This window comes from Bubalus bubalis, chromosome 8 (assembly GCF_019923935.1).
Source record: "Bubalus bubalis isolate 160015118507 breed Murrah chromosome 8, NDDB_SH_1, whole genome shotgun sequence".
In the NCBI taxonomy this organism is placed as follows: Eukaryota; Metazoa; Chordata; class Mammalia; order Artiodactyla; family Bovidae; genus Bubalus; species Bubalus bubalis.
The window spans coordinates 32,563,761-32,575,164 of record NC_059164.1 but is presented as its reverse complement, the minus strand read 5'-3'; the positions used below and the strand labels follow the sequence as shown (position 1 = coordinate 32,575,164).

Genomic DNA, 11,404 nt, shown 5'->3' with positions numbered 1-11,404 from the left:
ACTCCAAAGCTTTGTTATTGCCAAGAGTTTTTCCCACTACAGTGACTATGAGTGCACTTGTGGGGGCAGGCTGGGGAACGAAATTTTTTGCCTTTCGTAACAGGGTTATAATCAAACAAGTTTGAGAGTCATTATTCTAATTAAATCTGCTATTTCAGCCAACTTATGCTTCATGCGTGCATGATTAGTTGCTTTTGTTGTGTCCCACTCTTTGTGACCCTGTGGACAGTAGCCCGCCAAGCTGCTCTGTCCATGGGGATTCTCCAGGCAAGAATACTGGAGCAGGTTGCCATGCCCTCCTCCAGGGGATCCCCCCGATCCACGGCCTGAGCTCATGTCTCCTGAGCCTCCTACATTGGCAGGCAGGTTTTTTACCTACCCGGGAAGTCCAACTTATCTTATGCTACATTAGGGACAAATCACTTATCAGCCACAGCTCATATTATCTTTCATCAAACAACATCTTGACTGCACACTCGTATAGCCTTATGCCTCTAGTTCTAGTTTTCCTTTAAGAATCAACTCTAGATCTATCATCTGTTTTAAAAAAAATTTTGGCCACACCGGGTGGCATGTGGGCTCTTAGTTCCCCCACTAGGGATCAAACCCACCCATGCTTCCTACATTGGAAGCATGGAGTCTTAACCAATGGACCCCAGAGACGTCCCAAAGTCTATCTTCTTTAACTTATGGAAGGATATGCCCTATCTCTTCAGTTAAATTCTTTAACTGGAAGATGGTTAAAATTTTTAATCATCCCCTATAATTCATTAGAGATTAGCATATAACATGCTGCTTAATAAATGTCTCTTAAGGACCATGATCACTGTCTGAGAGACAACATTTTCTCCTCTGATGGCTTCATTTGTCAGGAAGGTCTTCATTGAGAGTTCTCTGTCCAAACCTTAAACATAAAACTGAAGCATAAAGTCAGAATTCACAGAAAATATGTAATGAAGTAGTAAAAATAAGGAACCAAGATTAAAGAAGAACAAAGCGTACATAACTGTCACAGAATAGACTCACTAAAGGCACAACTGTCTTTGGATACAGTAAGAAATATTTATGATCACTGTGATTACTGTGAGGAAGTGAAAAGAGCCCTCGCCTACAGGTAGAAAATGCTATTTCCATGTCAACCATTAACACAAGCAGGACCCATAAGGAGCTGGCGGGCATCAGTCTCACTGTACAAAGCAGGTGTCCATCCTGGTTGGGCAGTGCCCAGGCCATTCCAGTTGTTGAATATTTTGAATGTCACCCCTGAGTATAACCAATAACTCAAGGCCTACATAATGGAAATGTTTTGCTATAAATTTCACTCTTTCCTAATATGATTCTTTTCTAGTCCCCATTACAGTCATTTAAAAATTTACTATTTTTGGGAAATCTCTGGTGGTCCAGTGGTTACAACTTCGTAATTTAACTGCAATGCCCCAGGTTCCATCCCTGGTCAGGGAACTAAGATCCCACAAGCTGCATAGTGCGACCAAAAAATAACAATCAAAAATGTCCCTACTCCCTTCACAACGCCTATCTCATTCCCAGTGCCTAAGAGAGTCCCTGACAAGCACTCATTGACGGTTTACTGAACGTCCCATGAATAAATCTCACCCTTCACTTACCCTTTTAGTTTAGAAAGAAAAGAGAATCCCTCTATGTTCTTTATCTGTTTCCCAAATTTGTTGCTATTGCTTTTTTTTTTTTTTTTCCCTTAGAAGGTGTCTGAATTTCCTTTCTCCATCAATAGTTTTCTCCCATCTTCAGCCATAAAAATGTTCAGGATTCCCCGTGATGAACGTCTTCCCTGGGTTCTGCCCAGTTGTATTTTCCTTCCCTTTCCCTTTGATCTGCCGCTAATCTCTACACACTTCGTCTCCGTTTCCCTCCTAACCACACCTCAGCCATGAGCAACTGTCTTCTCCCGCCACCACTTCACTGAGGAGACTGTGAAAGGTCAGAAGCAGCCCATTAACGGCCAGCCCCTCCCACGTCTTTTCGGTCTTCACCGTACCCTGTCTTTCCATGGCGTCTGCCACTGGGGACCGCCTTCTCCTTGCCATCCCTGGCTTCCATCTGGCTTCTCTCAGTGCCCCTCCTCTGCCTTTCTGGATTTCCACCCCCCGGATCCTCTCATGTAACTGAGACCAAGGGAAGGGGGACGGCAGGCAAAAAGGCTGCTTGTTGAGGAGGGGAGGGTAGTAGAATAGAAGGAAAGGTTGGACAAATTGGCTGGAACAGTGGACACAGCTTTAAGACTGTGTCAAGGAGGTCAGGCCATTGTTTAAAGGTTTATAAAGTCATGGCTTATGGTCGAGAATTAAATACATCTAGGCATTAAGAAGACGAAAAATTTGGAATGAGCTGAACAAGAAAGGATGCTCAGAAGGACCTAGAGATTATTATACTAAATGAAGTAATTCACACAGAGAAATGCAAATATCATATGCTATCACTCATGTGGAATCTAATTTTTAAAAATTATACAAATGAGGAATCTAATTTTTTAAAATTATACAAATGAACTTTACAAAACAGAAAGAAGACTCTCAGATTTCAAAAACACACTTATGGTTACCAAAGGGGAAACATGTTGGAGAAGGATAAATTAGGAGCGTGGGATTAGCACACACAATCCTCTATATATAAAACAGATAACTGACAAGGACCTACTGTTGAGGGAACTCTACTCAATATTCTGTAACAACCTGTATGGGTAAAGAATCTGAAAAAAGCGTGGATATATGTATATGCGTAACTGAACTGCTTTGTCGTACACCTGAAACTAACACTACACTCCACAAAAAAATAAAGAAAATAGTGCGCTCACCACTGTGCCAGCCAAGGGGTCATAGAACCGCTCCAGGAGCTGGACGACTGTGCTCTTCCCACAGCCGCTGCTGCCCACGAGGGCCAGCGTCTGGCCCTTCTTCACCTCCAGGCTCAGCCCCCGAAGCACCGGGATGTCTGGTCGAGTCGGGTAGTTGAACACGACGTCATTAAAGGCCACATTTCCTTCCACTGTACTCTAAAATCAGGACAGTAACAGTAAGTTTCATTGCTGCAATCCTGAAAACTGACTTTAGAGCCAATCCTCTGTACTGCCAGGTATCAGAGGGCAGCGACCTTGGATTCCAATCAAGCTTCAGTTGTAACTGCTAGAAAGTAATACAGATCTAAAAGGGTCAGCATTTCCACAGCATGTCTCATTAACACAATACAAATGTGATAACCCAAAGCTATAACGGAATTACCTACACATAATAAAACCTGATTCGCAGAATTTGTGTATAAAATGGGCAGTATTCCTATATCCCTGTGGCTCTGTTATATAAAAGTACTGGATGTTAACATGTATCAATATTATCAGCATTTATTAAAATGAACCCATGATCAAGAAAGTTTCATTTTACTACCAGCAAGTAAAAGCACAGATTTTATTAAACTTCCACTTAGAATGCATTCATTCATCAGTCAGGTCACGTACAAAACATGAAACTGACCGGCTTTAGGCCTTCCGTGCTGTAGCTGTCGATCAGAGGAGTTTTTTCAATGATACTGATGACGTGGGCTGCTGACACTTTGGCCTTGGCATAGTCAGGAGCAAATGAACTGACCTGTCCCACAGCCATGGCACCAAAGACAATAGCTGAGAACACTCTGCCAACAACAAGGACAAGATGTGTCAAGAGTTAGCGACTGCAATGCCAAAAGGGTGGCACTTCTACAACCTGAGAGCCGCCTCGAAGAATCCAACACATTAGTCAAACAAGAAACAACCGTCTCCTTATAAGTTCATATCAGTGTGGTTAACTGATTGTAAAATGACCCCATGTTTCATCTCTCTTTGGTTTTCGCTTTCTTATAATGTGACCTTGCAGCCTCTCCATGGAAGAAGTGGAATTTGTCTTCCTACCCTTGGAATCTGGGTTGGACTTGGGACTTGCTCTGGCCAACAGGATGTGGTGGAAGTGACGGTTTCCAGCTCCAAGCCTATGATTCAGGGGGCCTTGCGTGCCCCTGTCTCTCTCATTCTTCCACAACCACAAGCCTGGCTGGCTGGCTAGAGGACAAGGCACGGACAGAAGAGTGTGGTGTGGGCCCCATTGCTCACTGCACACACGCGTGAGCCCAGCTGAGATCTCCTCTGCCTAGCCCAGACAGCAGAACTGCCTGGCTGACCCCAGACTTCAGAGCCAAGAACAGATGTTCACTATTGTACATTCCTGGGGGCTAGTGGGTGGCTGTCTTGCAGCAGTATCTGTGGCCATCAATAATGGATATAGGCAGTTTTGCTGGAATTGGATCAGAGTCTTAGAAAAGCCATGAGCCATGCAGCAAAGAAGAGAGTTCCTTCAACAGCCAGATAGTGTGCTGCTCTCAAGATGCTCTGAGTTCTTTTGGTTTTTTTTTAGCCATGCTGCAGCTTCTGAGATCTTAGCTCCCCCTAGGGATCGAACCCAGGCCACAGTATAGAAAGCAACCAACTCCTAATCACTGGACCACCAAGGAAGTCCCTGCATTGCCATTCTTAATCTACATCATGGGAATCATAGCAGCTTCAAGTCGGGAAGGACTTTACAGGATGTCAAGTCCAGCTCTCCAAGTTTGTGCCAGGGCGCACACCCCAAGCCAGCTCCCATCCTTTGTTTCAGGAAGGAGGAAGTTTGCTAGAGGAAGTCTTTTGTTAAAAAGTTCCTTTTCAAATCAAAGAGAAATGTACATCCTTTTGCCTAATACTGCCCTTCAAAGAACTGGATTATTATTTTAAAAGCCGTTTATATCTTTGGTAACTCCTTTCACTCCCAACATTCCAGCTGCCCTTCTCTGGATACACTGATCAAAATGTCTTTTTAAACAGTAGGCCTAGAACCGACACAACACTGGGGATCTTCCCAGGATCATACCGTGAGTCCATCAGGTCTGTTTCTTTGGGCTCTTTGCCTGAGCTAACGGAGCCCACAGCGCTGTTTCTAAACACCTCTGAACAAATCACTCAGATGGTTCATTTGGTCTACTTATCTAGACCTGTGGGATCTTTTTCAAACAGATAGCTCTTCAGACAGGTCTCCCGTATCCCTTACTCAGAAGACTGATTTTCTGAATCTAACAATCTAAGAGTCAGTAACTTTCATCAGTTGAATACCTTAACCTCAGAGTAAAGCACTAATTTGGATTCTCTGGTGACTTAGACAGTCAAGAGTCTGCCTGCAATGCTTTTGAACTGTGGTGTTGGAGAAGACTCTTCAGAGTTCCTTGGGCTGCAAGGAGATCCAACCAGTCCATCCTAAAGGAGATTAGTCCTGGGTGTTCATTGGAAGGAATGATGTTGAAGCTGAAACTCCAATACTTTGGCCACCTGATGCGAAGAGCTGACTCATTTGAAAAGACCCTGATGTTGGGAAAGATTGAGGGCAGGAGGAGAAGGGGATGACAGAGGATGAGATGGTTGGATGGCATCACCAACTCGATGGACATGGGTTTGGTCCAGGAGTTGGTGATGGACAGAGAGGCCTGCGGTTCATGGGGTCACAAAGAGTCGGACACGACTGAGCGGCTGAACTAAGTTCAATCCCTGGGTCCGGAAGATACCCTGGAGATGGAAATGGCAACCCACTCCAGTATTCTCGCCTGGAAAATCCCATGGAGAAGTCTGGTGGACTACAGTCCATAGGATCGCAAAGAGTCGGACATGACTAAGCGACTACACTTTCACTTTCAAAGGAATAATTATAAAATAATTATCTAATCGAAGTACCAATACCAGTGATGCCTGACTACAATCCTTTGGCCATAGTTATAAAGAGCACCTGCATATCATCTGTCAGAGAGAGGCCGAGTGGAAATTTTACAATCTTCTGCTGGGGTCATCCTGAGAAACCTGGAGCACAAACCGATGTCTAAATAGGATGTAAATGTTACACTGACATGTACTTCCACGTCTCACTGATGCTGGTTTAACTAGAAAACTGTGTCACCAGTGACTATGGTGGCTATCAAAGGGCAGCTCACACATCACCACCCACAACACTCAGAAAAATTACACTCACTTTTCACTACCAAACCACGTATTTTAGTTTAACTGTATATTCAGTACTTTAGAAGGAAGTCCAGGCCTGTCTTCTGACTCAGGTACCATCTTCTGCATTTCACGGCGATGAGCCAGATATTCCCATAGAGCTTTCCTTTTTCATTCCTCAATTTCTCCAGCTCTTACCTTCTAATTCCTTTTCTCTTATCAAGCAAAGCAAATGTATCCTAGAATATTCCAGGGCTCTCAGACCTCAGTGCTCCACGTCTATTCTTTAGCTGCCCTGTTCAGAATCTACTCAAAGGAACCAGGTGCTTGACTCTGGGTGAGGCTTCTTCCCAAACACCCAGGCCTGCTGGAAACCCCTCGATGAATCACAACCTCACCGAGCCATGGATTTGAGAAGGTCAAATGTGTGAGTCAGTACTGGGGAGAAGGGCAGATGCCAATTCTCCAAATGAAACGGGATGCTTTCAGAGTAACATACGGAGACTCAGAGGCAAAACGCCAACTTCTGAATCACCAAAATCTCTTCATGAAGCTTCACAGTAAGGCTTCCTATCCAGGCATGAAGCACATGCACCTTGGTTTCATTTCTAGAGCCCAACTGTCAGTAGGAGCCCCGTACTTACAAGAGAACATCCTGAAACTCCATGATGCCTTGCGCCACCAAGTAGGCACCAAACCGGAAACAGCCAGCATAGGAGAAATACATCATTGCCTGGGTGATGGAAAATGTAATTCCAAAGACATGTGCTTTCCTCAAAGAGTTTCTGAAAAGAAGACATTCTGACATTTACTTGACTTTCATTTCTCAGTCCTTAAAACATAACCTTTGATGTGTTAGAAGTAGGGGATGGTGGCACAGCAGACAAAATGGATTTCATTTCCAAAACACTAAGTTTGGTCCTCACATCTCCACTTCAACGGAGAACTAACCACACCTCGAAGTGTTGAGGTCAAGGTAAAATAAGCCAAGGACAAGAAGAGTTTGTTAGGAGTTAATGCACTCCTTCCCTGCCCCTCACCCATGGACATGTAACATATACGTAGTTTACACTGAACAATTGCTCAACACGTGTTGACCCAACACCCATGAGCTGCAGGGACGTGAAGGGCCACGCAGAGGTGCCAGCTGTGTTCTTGTCCTTGGGGACCCAGGAGCTGAGCTGGATGATTCATGCAGTGGAAGTTTCCCTTGTAACATGTTACAGCAAGAAATGAGGAGGCACCAGTGGCAATCCACTCCAGTACTCTTGCCTGGAGAATCCCATGGATGGAGGAGCCTGGTAGGCTGCAGTCCATGTGGTCGCTAAGAGTCGGACACGACTGAGCGACTTCACTTTCACTTTTAACTTTCACGCATTGGAGAAGGAAATGGCAACCCACTCCACTGTTCTTGCCTGGAGAATCCCAGGGATAGGGAGCCTGGTGGGCTGCCCTCTATGGGGTTGCACAGAATCGGTCAGGACTGAAGCGACTTAGCAGCAGCAACCCTCTGGGGGGTTTAAGGAAGGCGCCCCCAGGGAGTTAACACGTGTAGTTTTGAGCCACATAGAGCTGGGTGGTGTGGGCACAGACTGGTGAGTGGGCCTGTTTCAAGCAGAGCAGCTCAGCTTCTGTTTCGAGGACTGGGATTTAAACAATTTTTTTTTCCTATAAAAAGGCTCTACTATAAAAAAAAAAACAACAAACAAAACTCTACTATAAAAACCCAAATTTGCTCCTTTCATCGTATAAGAAACAAAAGAGTCAAAGAAGTCAGGCCTGCTCGTATCCACGTCACTTTTTAGAGCACTCACCATGAGTTCATTAAAGGACAAAGGGTCTGCACTGGAGACTGGTAAAGAGAACAAGGAAGGGAGGGTGTCCTCAGGAAGCACCACACCCTCAAGCCTCACAGACACCCCAAATTTCACGTTCCACAAAGAACTCATTCCCAGCACGATCAAGTAGTAGGGTCATCATGCAAACACAGGGTCAGAGCCATTCTCAATATCCTCACTCCCTCCCCTGCCCTCGGTTACTGTTCTCACTGGATCTACCTCAGAGACGTCCTTGCCTTAGGCCAGGTCCTGTGATTCCTCTCTTGGAGAATTACAACTGCTTCCCAATTGGTTCCCTTCTAGAAGTCTCTCCACTTACTCCCTACCTTCTGGTCAAACTAATTTTCCTGAAAACAAACCTGATGATTGAAAAAGTCCCCATACTCCCCTCCTACTTGTCAGTGGCTATTACCTGTATGGTACCTGCAAACTCTGGGCATACATATATTCAAACCTCTCCTCCCGAGTCAAAGAAACAACAGTCCGGAAGTTTTCTATCGCTTCAGTGGCAATCTGTAACAGAGAACACTCCGTCACTAAAGGTACAAAAGCCAGCAGTGGCAATGAGGTGGAATTCCACTAGAGAGATTAATATTATATATTAAATAATATTTATTATGACCTCTGAGTTTCTTTGCTATGGAAAGAGATACTAAGTACATTATCAAATTGAGTTTTCGATCTGGAAAGAACATGAGCTAATTTAAACTCCTCTCTGCAGAAAGAGATTCTCAAGTGTCAACAGATGAAGGCCCTTACCTAAAGCCACATAGCTTTACAGGAGCAAAAGTAACCTGAGAACTCAGTATTTTACCTCTATTGAAGTGCTCTTTCTTCTATGATGGTCACATTTTCAGTTCATAATTATTATATATAAATTATTATAGTATCATTGTAATTGCTATTATTAAAAATATAAAATGTTTATATTTTTCTCTGCATAATTGTCATTTAAGACAACTAAAGAATATTTGGAAAATATTGAAAAGATAAGGAAGGTAATGAAAAGTTACATATTGGTGTATTTTACATAATAGCTTACATGCTGTTATTTTCTAAAAATATACCTGTTTAACAAAATTGTGCTGACATTCTATGTTTGGCTTTACAGCCTTATTTTTTACTTTAACAAATATCAAGAGCCTTTTCCAAGGTCATTAAATATATATATTAACAATGAGTTGTTTAAAGGGCCACTGAACAAAGCTTTTACTGAACTAAGTTTTCAATTCTTATTAAAAAGAATGCTGTGAAAACATCCTTGCACATTTATGTCCCTATTAAATTATTGTCTTAGACATTCTTAAAAGTGAGTTAACAAGATCAAAGAAAATAAACTAATTTTTAAGGAGTACAGCACATATTAACAATTTGTTTTCCAGAAAGTTACTATCATTCGATTATGTTTTAGTTGAAAGTTAACTTCTAACAAGGCTATCTCATTAGGACAAACACATCATTTACCACCTTTTAGAGTCTGGATAAAAAGGCTATAGAAAATACAGAAAACACCAGTATACAATACAAAATGATACTTCAGCCTGCTTCAGCATGGGACCTTAAAACATCTCTCTGTCTGTTCTCATCTATTAAATGAGGGTAGACAAGAGGGTCTCTGGAGTCCCTTTTAACTCTAATTTTAAGAAAAATAAGTTTTAGATTGTAAGTCTAAATTATAAATCACTATGAGAAATTACCCATATTAAGATGTTCTTCCTTTCTCTGGCCTCTTCCCTGGTCAGAACTGACTCTAATACAGACAAATTCAATTATATTAGAGTGATTTATGGCAAAACAAAAATCACAAACCCAAACTCTCACTGATTCTTTACTGAATCCTACACCAATACCTACCTTCAAAGATAATAGTGAATATTTGATATGATGTTGTTGGTTTTAAAGACTAATGCAAAAGGCTACTAGAAGAAAGAAATTAATACCATACTCTTAAAAACAAAAAAAGTATTTTAAAAATAAAGTTAAAAATATTATGTTCTGACCCAGCAGGCCAACAAGAATGAACTAAGTTTACCATAAGCTACTAACAAATACAGGGAAATGTCCAGATTCAACTTATGTTAAAATATTTTATGCAATTATTTACATATTATAAAAATTATACTTATTTTAGAAAACACTAACACTGCAGAAAGCAAAAAGTTAGAAGAAAAAATCCACCTCCAGTCAAACCCTCAGAGATGATCACTGGTAGAAATATTTTCATTTATGAGGCTTCAAACAAAGAAAAGAGGCTTTTTTTGCATTAGTTAAGAAAATTTAGCAAACTTTACAACTGTCTGCTGGGAAAAAAACAGACTTTACTGTGAATTTCAATGTAATGATTTTAAGAAATACTTATTTTCTGGGCACATTTTTTCTTACGCCAGTGTGTATTGTTTGGTTTGTAACGTCATCACTTTATAGTGTGTGGAGAGCCCAATAAAAGTGAGAGTTCATGAGCTGCACACCTTGAATAGTGAGTAAAATAATATAATCACTGCACAATCATCTTCATCTTGTCACACAAGAAGAAATTAGGAAAAGGCTTAATTAGTATTCTGCATCCTCACAGGTTCATTTACTCCAAATTTTACATAGAGATTCAGTAATCACAATGAGGAAAGGGATGTTGTAATTTATAAGAAGAGGAAATATCAATAGCACGGGGTTTCCCTCAGAAACCATCATGTACTAAATGATTTTTAGGAATGCAAAAAATATGCACAGGTTTCCTGAAAAACCTCACACTTCTCTTCCTACCCTTGTAGAAACTCAAGTGTGATTACGGCTTTTATTTCTAAAAAAGAAAAAGCATCTATTCTATAAAAATATTCATTCGTGAATAATGTGACAGAAATCAATGGAGCAGAGACCACGAGCAGTGTAGAGGTTTTAGGAGCCGGCTCTGACATCACACAGTCCTGCTCTGCAATCCTGGCCCTGCTCCGTCCTTCTAAGGGGAACAACAGATATGATACTGGTCCCCACCTTAGTAGGGAAGACGGTCATTAATCAATAAACAAGTGGGAAAGAAACATTAAGTGCAGAAAAGTGTCAGGAATGAATTCGAACGTCAGGAGAGACCTCTCAGAAGAGCTATGAAGACCAGAGGGAACCAGCTTGGAATTTTGTAGGACCAGAAAGAAGGCCCATGAGGCCAGGGCAGGGTGGATGAGGGAGACAGCCGAGCAAGACAGGGTCAGAGAAGTCATCATGGGCTGAGTCATGCAGAGTTTAATAATCCGGGGTTGATGTTATTGCCAGTGTGATCGAAGTCACTGAAGGGGTGGAGGTTCAGTTCAGTTCAGTCGCTCAGTTGTATCCAACTCTTTGTTACCCCATGAACCACAGCACGCAGGCCTCCCTATCCATCACCAACTCCCGGAGTTCACCCAAATGCATGGCCATCGAGTCGGTGATGCCACCCAACCATCTCCTCCTCTGTCATCTCCTTCTCATCCTGCCCTCAATCTTTCCCAGCATCAGGGTCTTTTCAAATGAGTCAGCTCCCCGCATCAGGTGGCCAAATTATCGGAGTTTGAGCTTC

The 11,404-nt window shown here is 42.3% G+C and overlaps 1 protein-coding gene across 4 annotated transcripts in view; it reads right to left on the bottom strand.

The window, feature by feature from the left end:
• Positions 1-11,404, bottom strand: part of LOC112577761 (ATP-dependent translocase ABCB1) — a 111,089-nt gene that overhangs the window by 9,661 nt on the left and 90,024 nt on the right. For 3 of the 4 annotated variants that reach the window (XM_025290988.2, XM_044946554.1, XM_044946555.1), the window contains 4 exons: positions 8,270-8,370; positions 6,664-6,804; positions 3,504-3,660; positions 2,831-3,028 (listed from right to left, as the gene is read on the bottom strand). In XM_025290988.2, coding sequence (XP_025146773.2) covers positions 2,831-3,028; positions 3,504-3,660; positions 6,664-6,804; positions 8,270-8,370 — 597 coding nt within the window. The remainder of the gene's footprint in view (positions 1-2,830; positions 3,029-3,503; positions 3,661-6,663; positions 6,805-8,269; positions 8,371-11,404) is intronic. The other variant, XM_044946556.1, reaches the window with a different exon arrangement.